The sequence below is a fragment of the Monosiga brevicollis genome, genomic scaffold (genome assembly GCF_000002865.3).
Source record: "Monosiga brevicollis MX1 MONBRscaffold_2 genomic scaffold, whole genome shotgun sequence".
Taxonomy (NCBI): domain Eukaryota; class Choanoflagellata; order Craspedida; family Salpingoecidae; genus Monosiga; species Monosiga brevicollis.
The window spans coordinates 132,656-148,788 of NW_001865039.1; the positions used below are offsets into that span (position 1 = coordinate 132,656).

Genomic DNA, 16,133 nt, shown 5'->3' on the forward strand with positions numbered 1-16,133 from the left:
CGAGTTGTTCCCCACCCTCCCCCTTGGGGCACGGTGGACACGAGCTGCTTGGGCTTGTGTTACGTTGGCGAGGGAAGAGGAGAAGACAGGGGGTGGCCTTTCTCTGCTCCACTTTCTCTCTTCTTTCTTCAATCAGTTTTATCCGCATGTTCTTTTCATGCCTCTCTGAATGAGCTTGTCGGTGGTCTGCTTGCGTGAAGAGGAACATGAGTCAAGCCCGCAGTCCCAGGGGTGCACAGGCGGCGCGCGCCACCGCTACAGGTGGTCATCGCCGTTCGCAATCACTCGGGGCAAATCTTTTCATTAGCGACAGCGAGGTGCCGCACGCCTTTGAACGCTACCTGCACCAGCTGCGCGAAGGCTGCGGGCAAGCGGATTGCCAGAACGTGGCGTTGTGCGCCACTGCACGAACACACATCAATCCCAACTTGGCGTACAATGAAGTTACAGCAACCGCCCTCGCGATGGAGCTGGCCCAGCGTCCCCGGTCTGTGCATGGAGAGCTTGTCTTCTATGATTGCACTTGCATTTCGTGTCCATCTCTCACCTCTCACCTCGCCATGATTTTTTTTTGTGTTCTGCACAAGGTCCTTCTTCTGCCCGGGCTCGCAACCGCCCCGAGCCGGTGTTCACGAACATGGTCGGCACGCGGTATCAGAAAGCGAGGATGATGCTAGTCTCTTTCAACGCGGCCTGGCAGCTGTTGGCTTAACCCCCATGTACAACCTCGCCGCTCGAGTATTAAGCAACACGACAGACAGCAGCGACCGTGCTGGACCTGCACACGTTTTGGCCACCGCACTTGCGCATGCGTTGGAACAGAGTACCTCGCCTACCAGCCTCTTCCCACTGCTAGACAACGTGGACGAAGCCGGAAAATGGGCTGCTCACGCGCGTCGGCGTAACCTGCTTGACTTTTTGGACCTTGGACTCCATGGCCCCATGGCCAGCCCAGATCTCGCTTTTTATTGCCTCTGCCTTGCCCTCGAGGTCTGTCTCTTTGCGCCTTTTGCACCAAAACTTTACCAGCCACTACACCCCTCTCTTGCCCTCTTGATCCACCACAGTGATCCCATGGCTTTCCACTCATTTCTTCTCGGGCTGCTTTGTGGTCGATTGTAGGTGATTAGCTGCAAAGCACAACGCAGTGCCGGCCGCCTACTGCTGTCCGATTCGATTGCCACTGACATTGGGTATGAATCTTAATCATGAAATCTCTTGTGCCACATAAACTATGTGAAACCGGACGGTCTGGTTGAGATCCACCCTTTGCATGGATATTTGCTGCTTGTTTTGCCGTGCCCAGCCAACTCCTACCAGCTCAATGCCACTTCGGGCGATGTGTTTGCAAATGTGCAGGGTATACTGGAACATGGTTCAAGCACAATTGTCGCCCCACGTCTTTAAGGCGCGCATGGCAGCATGGGTGGCGGCGCAATCGGTCCGTAAATTTTTTGCCTCTCGTGTCTCGTATCTGCTGTCTTGATTGCACAACCAGCCACGGCCTATCAAGTCTATAAATTGGCCTGGCCTCGATTTTTTTCCTTCGGTTTTGTACGATTCCGTCACACGGCTCTCATTCACCGCATGACCACATTTGGGGTTCTCAGGCCCCGGCACTAGAGGCCTTGACGTTTGCGATCCGCGTAACCGTTAATCGCCAAACCACCCACACCCTGGCGGCTGAAGTGGATGCGCTCTTACAGTTGGGACAGCACATTCGCAACCAGGTGAGCGGGCTGTTCCTCTTCCGAACATATAACTTTCTGTCCCACATCGGCCCATGCAAATCTCATCGAGCCTGAATGTTGTTGGTGGATGGTTCAACAACAGGTGCCCGCAGCCAACCTGGTGTGCGAGGCTTTTGCCCGACGCATCAACATCAAAGAAGCCTTTTATGAATACATTGCCATCATCAAACGCGACCAGCACACCTACCTCATTCCCTTTCGGTGCGTTCAAAATTGCCATGGGCCTGAGCATTTTCAAAGAGTGAAACGAGCGACTTCCCCACCGTGCCACGTGAGAGCAAGCACTTATCAGCCTCTTCCCTCGACATTTACGATAGCACGGACTTTTTACAGCACATGTTTCATTCCAGTGCCGCAAAAGCTAAAACCAGCTATCTGGCCGTATGTTTGGTCCAACAACCCTCACCGCAATGCCAGCCTCTTGTCATGACTCGGCCTTTGCGTTGTGGCTCGTGCAGAAGTTAACAACTGCATCTGCTGATCAGCTTGGCGCCCTTCCCTCATCGTCACGCTATCTCGCTGTCTCTCAGTACCCCTTTATCTTCCCAGCCTCCATCAAACGCCAACTCCTACGTTTCCAAGCGGCCTTTGAGGTTCGCAGCCTGCAAGCCGCCGTCTCTCCTTGCACAAAAAAAAAAAAAAAAAAAAAAAAAAAAAACATCACACGCCCTGGCGTTGGATCTCACGATGGCTCTTGACTATAGATGTCACGTGAATTTCAGAGGGCCTTTTACAACCACGCTCTCAGCCTTGAGCTTGACCGCGTCTATCGTTGCGCTGAAAGACAGCGTGGGTACCTAAAAGTCGGCAATGACCGCTTTTTGCTACAGTGCTCATGACAACTCATTCAAAAGTGCCGTGTGCCCTGTCTTGCCTCAAACAGGTCCCGCGCAGACGCCGCAAGAAAAAGCGTTGTCCTCACCATACCTGGTGTTGACCGTGCGTCGCGGCCATGAGACGCAGGACGTCTTTAATTGCCTGGCACGGCATCCTCAGGTGAATCCCCTCCTTGCAGAGCAGGTTGTTCTGGGCGGCGCGGCCTTAGCGCAACTCCGGGGCGCTCAAAGGCACTGCCTTCTTCTTTGGATGGTCTGTCTTTCACGTCCGCCATGCGCCGTGCGCAGATGTATCGGCGACCGCTGAAGGTCCGCTACATTAGCTCGGGAGAACAAGGGTTGGACCTTGGTACGGTGCCTCGGCCGTTCTGGCTATCACTTGATCTTGCTCACGTCCAAGAACATCGCTGGTTTTCACGACAATGAGTCTTCTTCTTTTTTTTTTTTTTTTGGTTTTTTTTTTTTTTTGTTTTGCTCTTCATACCCTCAATCTGCCTTCGTCATGCCGTGTTCACTTGGTGCGTTCACTCAGGTGGCTTGCAGAAGGAACTCCTAAAACAGGTGTGGGAGGATGTCAGCAACCCCGAACATGGCCTTTTTATTATGCACGATGATAGTCGCTTCCTGTGGTTTCAAAGTATGATGCGCCTGGTGGCATGTTGGGCTCAGCATCAAACGAGAGTATCACTCATGATGATTTTTTTTTTTTTTTTTTTTTTTTTTTTTTTTTTTTTTTTTTTTTTTTTTTTTTTGCGGGGCATGTGTACAGCGAGCCTGCCAACAGTACCGGCACGCCATTTTGAGCTATGTGGCATCTTGCTGGGCCTGGCCCTTTTCAACGGCATTATGTTAAATCTACATTTTCCGGTATCGTGCCCCCGTCTCTACTCGATGCCCCTCTTGCTTTTGTAGCTTTCAAAAATGTCGTGTGAATTTGGCTCATCTTCCGTTGAACAGGCCGTCTTCTTCTCCCTCCTCCTTGGTCATGAAACGGGCCTCGAGGACTTTGCCTCGCTGTTCCCGGTGCAAGCCCAGAGCCTGCAGATGGTATGCTGGCGCCGAAGGTTCCCGGGCGCTGATCGAACCTTTCTCACGCCCGGCTGCTTGTACCCCTGTTCATGACATGCAGCTGTTGGATTATGATGGGGATGTCAGTGAATGGACACAAACCTTTAGCATTATGCGAAAGTGAGGCATTGGCGCTTTGAGAGTGTATTGATACGCCATCACCTCTCATGCTTACACCTACCACCGCCCCGCTTGCCCTACCACGAACGCCTGTCAATCCGCAGAACGCTCGATGAGAGCTATGAGGAGGTGGACATTGTCCCAAATGGCCGAAATATCGAGGTGACTAATGCAAATCGCCAGCAGTTTGTCGACGCTATGGTGCAATACTACTTGCACGATGCCATTGAGCACGTGAGTCAAATGCATTCAACGGCATTCATAAACCCCTGTCCATCCCATACAATGGCAATGGACGGTCAATTAACTGCTCCTGTGAACGTGTTAGTGTCTCGAACCCTTTCGTCGTGGCTTTTTGGGCGTGTGCGGCTGCCCGATGCTTTATGTGCTCACTGCGGCCGAGCTGGAGTCCCTTTTGGTGGGCGCACGAACTTGGAACATTGCCGATTTGCGAGCCGGTGCTACCTACGAAGATCAATACACAGGTGCGCGTTTTCACTGTGGACACACATGCATCCAGTGTCCAAATGACCCCGCATTTCGGAGCGCGCCAGGGCCTCACATGGCTGCTGTACGCTTTGTGCCGACAGAGAATCACCCGACTATCGTGGACTTCTGGGAAGTGATCTTTGGCATGACCCAAGAGGAACAGCGCCAGTTTGTGGAGTTTGTTACTGGTGCGATTGTTTTTTGTTGCTTTTATTGCTGCCTTTTCTTCTTGATCAGAGTGTTTGCCTCATGGCAGCCGCATGACCAACGTGATGACTGCCACAGGCTCAGATCGAGAGCCAGTGGGTGGCTTGGGATCTTTGCGCCTCTGTGTCCAGCGCAACGGACCTGACTCAGATCGGTGAGTGTGACACCATGCTTGGCAGAGGTTGTGCGGGCGGTGCACCTGCCTATGGCCTAACCTACAATTATGTTTGGTCCTGGGATAGACTGCCCACATCGCTGACCTGCTTTAATCGGCTTTTGCTCCCTGAGTATGACAACATTGACAAACTTCGCAGTCGGTATGGCACCTCACCAAGCTCCATCCTGCTTGACGTGTTTAATGAGATGACATGCAGCCTGATGCGCCTGGTTTGCCCACCATTGCATTTGCCCACCATTGCATTTGCATCCGTGCAGACTCTTGACGGCGATTCAACACTCCAAGGGTTTTGGGCTAGTGTAGGGGCTCTCGATGCTTTTTGCTTGTGAGGCTTGAAAGGTCCAGGATGTAAGCAGTGCCCAATTGCGTGCTAGCGTGGTGCCAAAGTTGGTTTTGACTGCAGAGAATAAACTGCACAAGATAGCAATTGACGTAGAGATCATCAAGCGCACAACGATTGAGACTTTTGGGCTGGCCGATTTGCCACTGGTGGCTTCGGCTGATTGGTTTTTTTGTTCGTTTGTGTTTTCTTTTCGCTGCATTTCACGCATGGGAGCCTGGTTGCACGTTCGCAAGGCTCCACTTCAAGCTCAGTAGCTTATTGGAAGCGGGCAGCGCGGGCAGCCTTCTTTTCATCCGCCGCTACAAGATTTGACCGAAAACACGAGGGCACATTGAGTCGGTCCATGCAAGCAGATTTCATAACAAACGTCAAAGCCCGTTAGAACAAAGAGGCCGACATACCAATCTTGTCGGCTTCAAAGCGCTTGCGGCGCTCCAGAATCTGCTCTTGCGCCTTGATTTGCCTGCGGCCAAAGCAAGAGTGAGCACGAGGAGAAAGCAAGCAGAATGTTGTCGCTGTGGGACAGGGAACGCCGAAAAGTCTGCTTACTCAAGCAACTCGGTGTTTCCAAACTTTTCGGCGCGAGCGCGGAGAGCCTCCACCTCAGCAACCTGAACAATCCAGTGAGAGATCAGACTGATAAAAAGTTTTCAGCAAGCCCCAATGGGCAACCAATACGCACCGACAGTTTGGCCAAGTTGACCTGCCCCTTCTTGCCCTTTTTTGTTTCAGGCTACCCAACCAAACGCAAAAAGACATGAGCTGCGAGAGATGGAGGGTAAGAAAGCGTTAAATGCTCGAGGTCAGACCTGGCCATTCTTGTCAGCGGTACCAAATCGAGCCGCACGCTCAGACTTCTTGGCCTGGGTTTCTTGCTTGGTAGCCGCCTTGCCCTCGATGCCTGGCAAAGAGAGAGAGAGAGAGAGAGAGCGAGCGAGAGAGAGCGAGCGAGAGAGAGAGAGAGAGAGAGAGAGAGGGATTGTTTCCAACAGGCGAGCAATTGCAAAATAAGTGAGAGGTGGTAGGCTTTGATAGGAGCACCGTGCCATCGCCGACAAACAACCGCAAAAAGGTAGGAGGATGACGGACCAAATCGTTCAGCGCGCTTTGCCTTTTGGTCAGCGGTAGTTGCAGTTGAGATTCCGAAGCGGGCAGCGCGGGACAGACGAGCCTGCAAAGTCGATCAAAGTGAGTGTTGCCATGTGTGAGCGCATGTGCCAGGCACAAATCTGGCCCGATGGGCCCCAAGAGACACAAGCAAAGCAGCAGGCACATACATCGGCACTCATAACATCAGGCTTGTCTTTGGCCTCGTCTGTGGAATCTGCAGAGAAGTCATGAAGACGCAAATCAGAATATCGCCTCAAATTGCGTGCTGGGCCACATGACGCCTGTACTCGGACTGGAAGTACAACTTACCGTCCTCAGTCTTGGCAGGGGCTGCGGCGGGTGTCTTTTTGGGAGCGGGCGCGGGAGCTGCAGCATTAGCGCTCTACAAGGGACGAGGGAGAGAAGGATGAGGTAGAGTTGCTCAAGCAGCAAAGGAGAATGTGTATGGGCTCGCCACACTGTGAGGATCTGGGGGAGATAGGTTTGTAAGAAGCCTCTTGACTTACAGGTGCATCATCCTCCACACCCAGCAGCAGTTTCTACAATGGCATGCACAACAAGGACCGATCCAGAGGGTCAAGGGATGTATGGTGGTGGTAGCTCATCGGCACTGATTGCTCTGTCCAAAGCCCGGCATAAACCAACCTCCTCCTCTTCCTGATAGTACTGCTGCAGACGCTCAACGAGCTCGTCCTTCTTGCCTACAAAGACAGCCAGCGCGAATGAGCAACACCTCCAGGGCCAGTGGGCGTCTCAGGACTGGCGACTGAGCTTTGCTTCGCAAAAGCCAAGAGAGGCAACACGTAGCAAACGATTTTGTTCAAGTGTGCATCCTGCTTTTGTCGGTCTGCCCGCGCCCTCCTTTGCGGTGATGTATCGAGCGACGCACCCTTGTTGTCGAGGCCAGCCTGGTCAAGCTCCGCACGGAGCTCGTTGACCTTCATCTTCTTCAGCTCAGTCTCCGTCTTGATGGACGCCATGCTGCCGTGTATTCCCTGAGCCTGCAGTCTACTAATTGCAATCTGGTCCCTGAGGCGCTGATGGTGTACTGGCCCGTACAGTATCCGTGCGTCAGTGGAGCCAACAGATGCGCGCCTCAACTGCCAAATCACACAGATGATAAAACTGCCCACCGAGTGAGAGAAACAACAAAAGAAATTCGATTCAACCGCGAGGTATCCTCCAATTTTAAACTGCCGTCCTCGGAAATGTTGGCAATTTGGCAACAGCATGGGCATCCAATGGATCGGGGGTTGCGCCGTGGAAGCTCCAATGCAACAAGATCCATCGACACGCACACACACACACACACACACACACACACACACACACACACACACACAACACAACACACACACATACAATGGGCGCGCGCCGTCAAGAGGCACAGAGAAGAGACGACAGCGGTACACACGTCAATGATAATATTTTATTTTTTATAAGATGCGCAGGAATGTAAATTCCATCCCAGAGCTTCCACTCCAGGCGTTGACGGCTTGCATTTCAAGCTGCACGGTGCCCGGGTTCAATTGCCGACGCGTGCGGAAGATCAAGGTGTTCCCTACGCAGGATGGGAAGCATGGTTAGGCAGGATCCGATCACAGTGTCAAGCGCTAGCAGTACTTGTAGGCGCGCACGTACCATTGCTTGCATGACCCGAGTCGTGTGTCGTAATGACATCCGTATCCTGGCTATTGGTGTTCCCGCCGTACCACTGCATCGGCGGCGCACGTTCATCGAGCATGAGTTGATGCGATTGGATCGAAGCATCAACACTCCTCAAGGATCGGTGAGGCCACAGCGTCAACTTACGATGAAAGGAGAGGAAACGATGGCCTCTCCCCAAAATCCACCGCCAACTTGATGGGAATCAAAAGGCGTGACCTTTGCCAAGTACAGCAAATCAGTTGAATTATGCTAAAAATGGCATTCAGTATACGCATGCTGGTCGGACCTTGAACATGTAGACACCACGGTCTTCGAGAAGACCATCGGCGCCGCTTGTGATAACAGACCAGGAGCTCTGCGTTTAGTGTCCACCCGAAGCATGAGCACAACAAAGCCGACTGACACGGCCAAGGATCTAACTTGCAACCGTCTCAACCTACCCCTGAACCAAGTTGACCCCACCAAGGGATGGTCAGCGTGCGCATAAAGGCGCCGTTGAAGAGTGGCAGCTCGCCAGCAGTTGTGACGTCCATCGTCACGGCAGCCGCCATTCCAATGTAAATGTTGAATGAGACAGAGATGCCATCAGATGACGGCGACTGCAGCGGACCCAAGCAACCAGTAAGGCAGTTAAGCGCTCGTGAACTGCTTCTACTGAAACCCTGATTGCTCGAGGAATGTGGTGCCATGTCTTCAGAGGAGCATTGCTTACGGAGCGTGGACCCGTCATGACGTAGATGACATCATTGACGTTCAGCTGACCCAGGAAGACATCAAAGTCCTGGGAAAAAAAAAAGGATACCATATCAGATGCATGCCCGATGCTGCCAACGCTGCCGTCAAGGCTCGGTGTCCACAGCGTAAATACGAGAGCCACGTACATTCACATAATTTGAGCCTTCGTCAATGTCGAAGATGGCCCGGCGGAGGTTGTTGACATACACGCGAATGGCGTTACCGTCGCCCTGTGTGACAAAATGTTCCGGCTGTTTGTCAGGCAGGGAACGCCACGGATACCCCGGAGGCTACTTCAGCTTTCGAGCACACAGCAACGTTTACTCACAGCACCATCGATGGTATCTAGATGCAGGTCTGCGATGGTGTAAATGCCGGGCTCGTCCACTGTGTAAGCCACGATGGCATGGAAATCACCATCCCTGTCGTGTAATGTCAATGAGCCATCGTTCGCACCAAACCAACGAGTTCACCACAGCCGCGCCTAGGAGCCAAAGCGCCTCGATTGAAGAAAACTTACGAGTTGCCTGGATGGAAGCTGCTTTTAGCCACGTATAAGTATGGACCATCTGTAGCGCCGTTGGGAATAGCAGCACCATTGATGGTGAATGCGTTGTTAGGAGCCTTTTGCAGCGTGACGTAGTTGTCGGCGTTGCCAATCGGGCCCTAATAAATGGGAGATTTAGAAAAAAAAGAGTGAACATAACAGCCTCTCTCGAGTGCATAGCGCAAACTAACAGTGCACAAACGCTTACATGGGCGTTGTAAAGCACCGACCACTGAGTTGCTACACCATCAATGAGCTCTTGTACACCCTCTGCCATGCTCGACTTTTTGCGGCCCGTCTGCATGTCTTGCTTGATCTTCAGTACTCGCTCGCCCAACAATGTATCCACCTAAGTGGCACAACCAACACCACCACCAACACCACCAACACACACACACACACACACACACACACACACACACACACACACACACACACACACACACACACACACACACACACACACACACACACACACACACACACACACACACACACACACACACACACAGAAATAACATGGTGGTTAGCCCTGCGGGTCGCCCAACATGCTCCTCCCGAATCAGTCGCTCACAAAACCAAAACCAACCCAACGACATCAAACCACCATCCTTACCGCCGAGCTACTGTACACCGTCGATGCATCAGCCTTGACATCCAGCTTGCCATCCACCTCCGTCTTCGTATACACGCTGCCCGCATCCGCCTTGCTCCCCAGACTGGTATCCACCTCCGTCTTCGTATACACCTGTCCCCTCGTGTACACGCTGCTCACATCCGCCTTGCTCGCCAACTTGCCATCAATCTCCTCCTGCGTGTACACGTCGCCCGTGTGTGCCTTGGCCGCCAATACCGTGTCCACATACGTTCGGTTGTACACATTGTCAGTGTCCGCCTTGGCAGCGAGTTTCGTATCCAGCTCTGTTGTCGTGTAGATGCTGCTGGCGTCGGCCTTGGCAGCGAGTTTCGTATCCAGCTCTGTTGTCGTGTAGATGCTGCTGGCGTCGGCCTTGGCAGCGAACTTGGTGTCCAGCTCTGTTGTCGTGTAGATGCTGCTGGCGTCGGCCTTGGCAGCAAACTTGGTGTCCAGCTCTGTTGTCGTGTAGATGCTGCTGGTGTCGGCCTTGGCAGCGAGTTTCGTGTCCAGTTCCGTTGTCGTGTAGATGCTGCTGGTGTCGGCCTTGGCAGCGAGTTTCGTGTCCAGTTCCGTTGTCGTGTAGACGCTGCTGACGTCGGCCTTGGCAGCGAGTTTCGTATCCAGCTCCATGCTGGTATACACATCCGATTGGTTCGCCTGCATTCACGTTACAAAGAGAAATGGGAGCGTGTTGCGTTATGAAAAGCTGACCGGTGGCAAACGTCAGCTGAAGCGCAACAGCGCAACATGACTCCAAAAGATTGTGCAGTATCGATGCCAGGCACAGACTCAACCTTGAGAGTCAAGAGCTGCTCCAGCATCTCCAAACGCGCTGCAAGCGCGTTGACATCGCTCTAAAAGGCAAGCACGCGCGTGAATAGCACCAAAGGGTAATCTGTAAGCCCGCGCCCATCCATAGCTAAGTGAGGGGAAAAGGTGTATGAGCAAGCGTACCAGAAGGGCGACGGGCTGGGGCTCGCCCTCTGGTCCAAACGCCACCATCAAGTTGACGTCTTCGCTTTCCAAACTAGCAGAAAGCAAGCAGATGAGTCAACCACAACAACCCAAGGAGTGGTACGTCTGCAAGTCTCACCGAACCACAATGTGTCCCTCATACGCCTCCAACACCGGTGTCGCCTGGACCGGAACCAATCCCATCAATCCCGATCCCGTCAGCGCCAGGGCCAGAACCAGCACGGCCGCGCTGCGACATCCCCTCATCTTCATGTTTTGTTGAGAAAAACATGAAGAAGAAAATGAGATGAGCATATGCTGTAAGTAATAGAGTTATTGCAGTTTTTAGGTACTTTCAAGGTCATGTGGTTGTGTTTACCCTGGAGAACATGGTGTATGTTCAAGAGAAGATGTAGCTGTTCGGGATGTCTCGCGTTTGGATTCTTGTGTCAGCACCTCTGCTGATTTACTTGTGGTAGTTTCTCTCTCTTTCTCTTTCTCTCTCTCTCTCTCTCTCTCTCTCTCTCTCTCTCTCTCTCTCTCTCTCTCTCTCTCTCTCTCTCTCGATGGCGCGACGGTGGCGGCGAATGGGAACTGCCGTTCCACCGGCGTCGGCCAATGCTCACCCGGCGCCAGCACCGAGCTCATGGCTTGGTTCGGTGGTTGACTTTGTGGTGCGACGCCCCGTCACCTCGACGGCGCTGGCCGTGACCGGTGCCTCCGCAGCCGCGCTGTATTATTTTCAGGACACGCTGCGCGCACAGGTGCAGGAATGGCAGCAACGATCGGGTGTGTATGTGCTTTAATCAGGCATTATCGCGGGGAATAAAGCGACTGGTCTCAACCTGCCTCGTCCATGTGTAGTTCATCAAGTCTTGACACAGGTGCAGCAGGAAGGTCGAGGGCAGAAGAGCCGGACACACGCCATGGCCAAAGGTCTGGCCACAAGTTTACACCCACGCCAGCCCCGCCTCTTCCTCTGGCGCCACTCTGCCTCACGCACGTCTTGCGATCTGGACTATAGTGACACGTCTACATGCAAAGCTGCACCAGGAGCTACTTGCCGCGCTCCCGTGTGAGGATTGCAAAAGCCGGTCTGTACCGCCCCCGCCCCTGCTCCCGTGCGATTCAACAGCCCTGAGAAGCGATAGGCTCTTTGCTTATACAAGCTGCATGCATGACGTGCTGCGTGCAGTTTGCAAGCGGCAGCAGCCGAGGCACGGCCAGCCCTGGCACACCAACTTTTTATCATGACATTTGCACGCCTGCTGGCTCTTGAAGCCACTGCGGCTCTCTTCAGTCTACTGGTCCATGTGCAGACGGGCTTGATGCTGGGGATTGTGGAAGCCCCCGTCGAAGATCATTCGACGGCTTCGGTTGATCTCAACCGACTCACCGAACTTCAAGACACCGTCCTGGAGCAGATGGTAGCCGGTACGGCACGCTGTCGGTACATCGTTAAACTCATTGGAACCTGCCACGGGCATCCAAAGCAAATCAGGGTTCACCTGAAATGCCGTGCCGCGCTTCTCCGAGGTAGAATTGCCACACTTTTTCGACTCGGTGCACGATGTCGTTAAAGGGGCATTACGTGACCAGGACATTCGCCAGCGACATGACCCGGCGCAATTGCGAGCCTGGCTTCGACGCCTGCACGCCCGCTGTGCTGATATTGTGGCGCCGACGTAAGCTTCATGGGGTTTGACTCAACACTAACGACCACCTTCTGATGCATCTGCCTACCACAACCTTACCCCTTCTTGTGCTATGTCGGGGCCATGGATAAACCTTGGCCGATGGTGCGCACAGGCTTTTGGACCGTGCTGCACGGGTGGTGGAGCAAGTGTCTGAAAATCGCCTGCTCCTGGTTGTACCAGATTGTCTACAAGCACCACCCTCACGAAAGGCTTTTGGTATGCACGTTCAAGTCCTATCGGTTGCAGAGAATGCTTGATGTTTCAAATCGCCATGCCCAGCCACAGCTGATGATTGACCCATGCTGTCCCTTGACTGGCCGGGTAGGCACAATTTTGCGGCGCGGATGGCAGCACGTTAGCTCGACCATTTGCCATGCGTTGATTGAGCGTCCCGAGGTAAGCAGCCGCTGTAATCGCCTTGGCTCAGGGCATTGGTCTTCAGCGGGATGATTCACGTGTACCTTGGCCGTCACCCAGATCCCTCTTTTGAGTATCATGCCTGCTGCAGCCTCTATTGCCCTCTCTCCGCAAGACAGCGCCCATGCTGTGCGGGTAAGCTTTGGTCGAGTGCAGCTTTGTCCATGACACTGTCCAATCGTTCCGTGGCACTGTGCGTGGGTATCCTGCTGTGTTGGCTCATGCCTTCAATGCTCCAGATGGCAGCTCAGGATGAAGCCGCGCTGGCTTTGATGCAAACAGTCCGCGACAGTGTAGTCACAGCTATGGCAAGGGGCGGAGGCCTGCGAGTCGATTAAATGAAGCCGCTAGATCAGTTGTCACACCTGGAATGGATAAATTAAGCAAAGATGCACTGCCCTTTTTCAATTGTCGTGAGTGCAGTTTTTTTTAAGGCCCCGCTTCTGGCCGGCACCACCATCAAGTAAAAGTGTTTCTCAGACCCAGGACTTGAACAAAAGCAGGCAGGCAGGAGGGCAACAAGTGCAAAGGTCCACCTCAGGCGGGTCGGGCGGGCATGCGCGCCTCTACACGCGAAATATAGGTTAGAAGTTGTTCTTGTGGCACGTGTAGCTGAAACTTCAGCGCCGCGTACACGGGCATCTCGTAAGGCAAAATGTCTTCCTCATCAAGGGCCCATTTGTTGTCAATGGCCTTGAAGAGCTCTTTCAAGTACTCCTTGGTTGAGGACGGTTTATAACTGGCGTCAAACTTAAAAGAGAGAACCAAACACGCCGCAGCAATTGGCTTGCGATTTTCTTTGTCCACTAGCTCTTGCAACACCAATCGATCAAAGTGGAGGTGTGTCATGGCTATTGTCGCGACGTTTAACGCGCACTGGAAAGGTAGTCGTCACAGATGGCAAGAGGCAAAAGATTGAGACTGGTAGCGCGACCACAGGAGAAAGCCACCCCAAAACTTTTACATCACGAACCTGACTCCCGAGCTCAATGAGGTCTTGTTTGGTACGCTGAATTTTGCTGAGAGGAAGCTCGATGCTTGGAAACCTAGGGTCACAAAAGTAGAACACAATTCATGAGAATCAGAACAACTAAGAAGAGAAGTGTTCACATTGAGAAGAAGGACCATACTTCTCCTTGAATTGTGTATTCAGCTCCTTGCGAAGATCCTCGGGCTCGACATGGCAGGTGATGGACACTGAATAGGAAAGAAGGTGAAAGACTTGCTGATGCCGGCCGTGGTGCATTTCTGACGTGTCCCGCGTTCGCCGTCGATGTGTGCATAGTCAAGGGTGAGAGGAGTGTAGGGTATGCGGTGATCATGCTGCTCACGCTCGTGCATACCAGGATCGTCGAGCAAGTCTGCCATTGGGATGTCATCGACCTCATTCAGCTCGTCGCGATAAGCAAGTGTGCCCTTGTCGGTGCCATCTGCGCGTGAGGCCCGTCGTTAGGGTGCTTTTGATCCAATCACAAACGGATAAACCGCTCAGCATGAGCAAGGCCTTACCCTTGGCGGTTGGTCGAAGCGCGTGGGTAGCGGCGGTATCACGGGGGTTGTTGATATCGGTGCCGGCCTCAAGAATGAAGCGTCGCCGAGTGCGAAAGCCAACGGGACTGAGAATGGAGGAAGTGACAATGGGCCAGCCCTTGGTCGAGGAGAGATGTAACCGCGAGCCGCGTAGCGAGCCCGGAGGAAGATGCTGCAAGTCTGCGACATGCACAATCTCAGCGCGGGAGGGTTTGTTTGTGTGCCCATAGTGGTGAGAGGTTCCGTGCGTGTTGTTTGGGGCCGTGGTTGGGGAGGCTTCGACGACGTGTCGCGTATGCGCGTCATGATCACGGGTGAGGGTGATGCTGCGCAGAAAAGATTCAGCATCCCGCCACAAGCGTTGCTGGGCCAAGTAGGCGACATCCGAGCTGTGACGCTGGATGCGATTAGTAGCGCGTGGCGCACGAGAGGTTCGGCGCTTTTGAGGCATGTGTAGTGGATCGAGAGTGTCTACCTCGGCGGCATCCGTATCTGGAGCCGTATCTGACTCGAGCGCTTCAGGGGGGCCAGCCAAGGGGTTGTTTGATTCCAAAGGGGGTGAGTCGGGCGCTGGGAGGGGCACTGCGCTGGAATCTGTGGTTGCATGAGGCGGGTCACGCGAGTTGCGGCGAGGCAGCAATTTCTTGAGGTTAAGCCACCGGCGTTTGGTTGCGGTCAGCGGCGGTGCGTCGGCCGATGGTGGACTGGCATCTGACTCGGTATCAGCGGAGAGTGCCTCTGCTCTGCCGGCGTCGTGTGTCGAGCCTGGTCCGGATTGCAGCTTTGCCGATTCCACGAGCTCCAACTCGTTGGTGGATCCAGGGTCGTCACTGTGGTCACTGTGAGCGTGATGGTCCGCCAATGCTTTCCGCGCCGATATCTCCGCCGCGGTGCCTTCGGCGACAGCTGTGTCTTGTTGGTTCTCGCTCAACGGCTGGTGACTGGCCTCCTGAACATCCTCAATCGCCACCATCACCACACCTGGCGCCAAATTAGACGCCGCCATCCCACCGACCTCACCCAAAACCAGTTTGCCCAGCAGGCCCCTCTCTGAACCAAGAGCTAGACCGAGTGATGGACCAACCGATGGACCAAGAGCTAGACCAAGTGATGGACCAAGAGCTAGACCAAGAGCTAAAAGCTGGACCAACTGACGGACCAACTGACGGACCAACTGACGGACCAACTGACGGACCAACTGACGGACCAACTGACGGACCAACTGACGGACCAACTGACGGCTTGCCGGGAGAAGCAGCCAGCCTCAAGTGACCCAGAGAACCAGGTGTATCCAGATATCAAGCTAACGTTAAAACCAATGGTAAATCAGAGAAAAAGTACAGAACATCCATTGCCTTCAAGAGAGGGGAAGTAGCCCGTTGTCAGAAAAAATATGAATGTCAGACGTTTTATTCGACCGAACGTAGGGGGCGATACCGTGCCGGGGTGGTGGCAGGCATCGGGCAGGCATCGGGCAGGCATCAGGGCAGGCATCTGGCAGGCATCTGGCAGGCATCGGGCAGGCATCGGGCAGGCATCTGGCAGGCATCTGGCAGGCATCTGGCAGGCATCTGGCAGGCATCTGGCAGGCATCTGGCAGGCATCTGGCAGGCATCTGGCAGGCATCTGGCAGGCATCTGGCAGGCATCTGGCAGGCATCTGGCAGGCATCTGGCAGGCATCTGGCAGGCATCTGGCAGGCATCTGGCAGGCATCTGGCAGGCATCTGGCAGGCATCTGGCAGGCATCTGGCAGGCATCTGGCAGGCATCGGGCAGGCATCGGGCAGGCATCTGGCAGGCATCGGGCAGGCATCGGGCAGGCATCTGGCAGGCATCTGGCAGGCAT

General features: G+C 53.9%; 5 protein-coding genes across 5 annotated transcripts; 3 read left to right on the forward strand and 2 right to left on the reverse strand.

Moving 5' to 3' along the window:
- Positions 1-861: 861 nt before the first annotated feature.
- MONBRDRAFT_30711 (uncharacterized protein) lies at positions 862-4,952 on the forward strand (the record flags this gene model as incomplete). Its single annotated transcript, XM_001741995.1, has 20 exons — positions 862-990; positions 1,123-1,193; positions 1,360-1,441; positions 1,611-1,730; positions 1,834-1,952; positions 2,069-2,132; positions 2,282-2,344; positions 2,456-2,540; positions 2,635-2,747; positions 2,876-2,936; positions 3,120-3,224; positions 3,357-3,454; positions 3,545-3,634; positions 3,717-3,775; positions 3,880-4,009; positions 4,104-4,260; positions 4,366-4,452; positions 4,502-4,625; positions 4,714-4,788; positions 4,907-4,952. The coding sequence occupies exons 1-20, from the start codon at positions 943-945 to the stop codon at positions 4,950-4,952; spliced, it is 1,797 nt and encodes a 598-aa protein (XP_001742047.1). The 5' UTR covers positions 862-942.
- A 418-nt stretch (positions 4,953-5,370) lies between these two features.
- On the reverse strand, positions 5,371-7,082 carry MONBRDRAFT_4720 (uncharacterized protein; the record flags this gene model as incomplete). Its single annotated transcript, XM_001742451.1, has 7 exons — positions 5,371-5,455; positions 5,542-5,603; positions 5,802-5,893; positions 6,412-6,484; positions 6,609-6,641; positions 6,748-6,803; positions 6,992-7,082. 7 exons carry the CDS (start codon positions 7,080-7,082, stop codon positions 5,371-5,373), a joined length of 492 nt encoding a protein of 163 aa, XP_001742503.1.
- Positions 7,083-10,734: 3,652 nt separating this feature from the next.
- MONBRDRAFT_21828 (uncharacterized protein) lies at positions 10,735-11,449 on the forward strand (the record flags this gene model as incomplete). Its single annotated transcript, XM_001741996.1, has 2 exons — positions 10,735-10,860; positions 11,123-11,449. The coding sequence occupies 2 exons, from the start codon at positions 10,735-10,737 to the stop codon at positions 11,447-11,449; spliced, it is 453 nt and encodes a 150-aa protein (XP_001742048.1).
- A 444-nt stretch (positions 11,450-11,893) lies between these two features.
- MONBRDRAFT_21829 (uncharacterized protein) lies at positions 11,894-13,095 on the forward strand (the record flags this gene model as incomplete). The annotated part of the gene is made up of 6 exons (XM_001741997.1): positions 11,894-12,077; positions 12,184-12,328; positions 12,453-12,556; positions 12,666-12,736; positions 12,818-12,892; positions 12,997-13,095. The coding sequence occupies 6 exons, from the start codon at positions 11,894-11,896 to the stop codon at positions 13,093-13,095; spliced, it is 678 nt and encodes a 225-aa protein (XP_001742049.1).
- A 199-nt stretch (positions 13,096-13,294) lies between these two features.
- Positions 13,295-14,003, reverse strand: MONBRDRAFT_13382 (uncharacterized protein; the record flags this gene model as incomplete). Its single annotated transcript, XM_001742452.1, has 3 exons — positions 13,295-13,633; positions 13,731-13,803; positions 13,888-14,003. The coding sequence occupies 3 exons, from the start codon at positions 14,001-14,003 to the stop codon at positions 13,295-13,297; spliced, it is 528 nt and encodes a 175-aa protein (XP_001742504.1).
- Between the last annotated feature and the right edge of the window lie 2,130 nt (positions 14,004-16,133).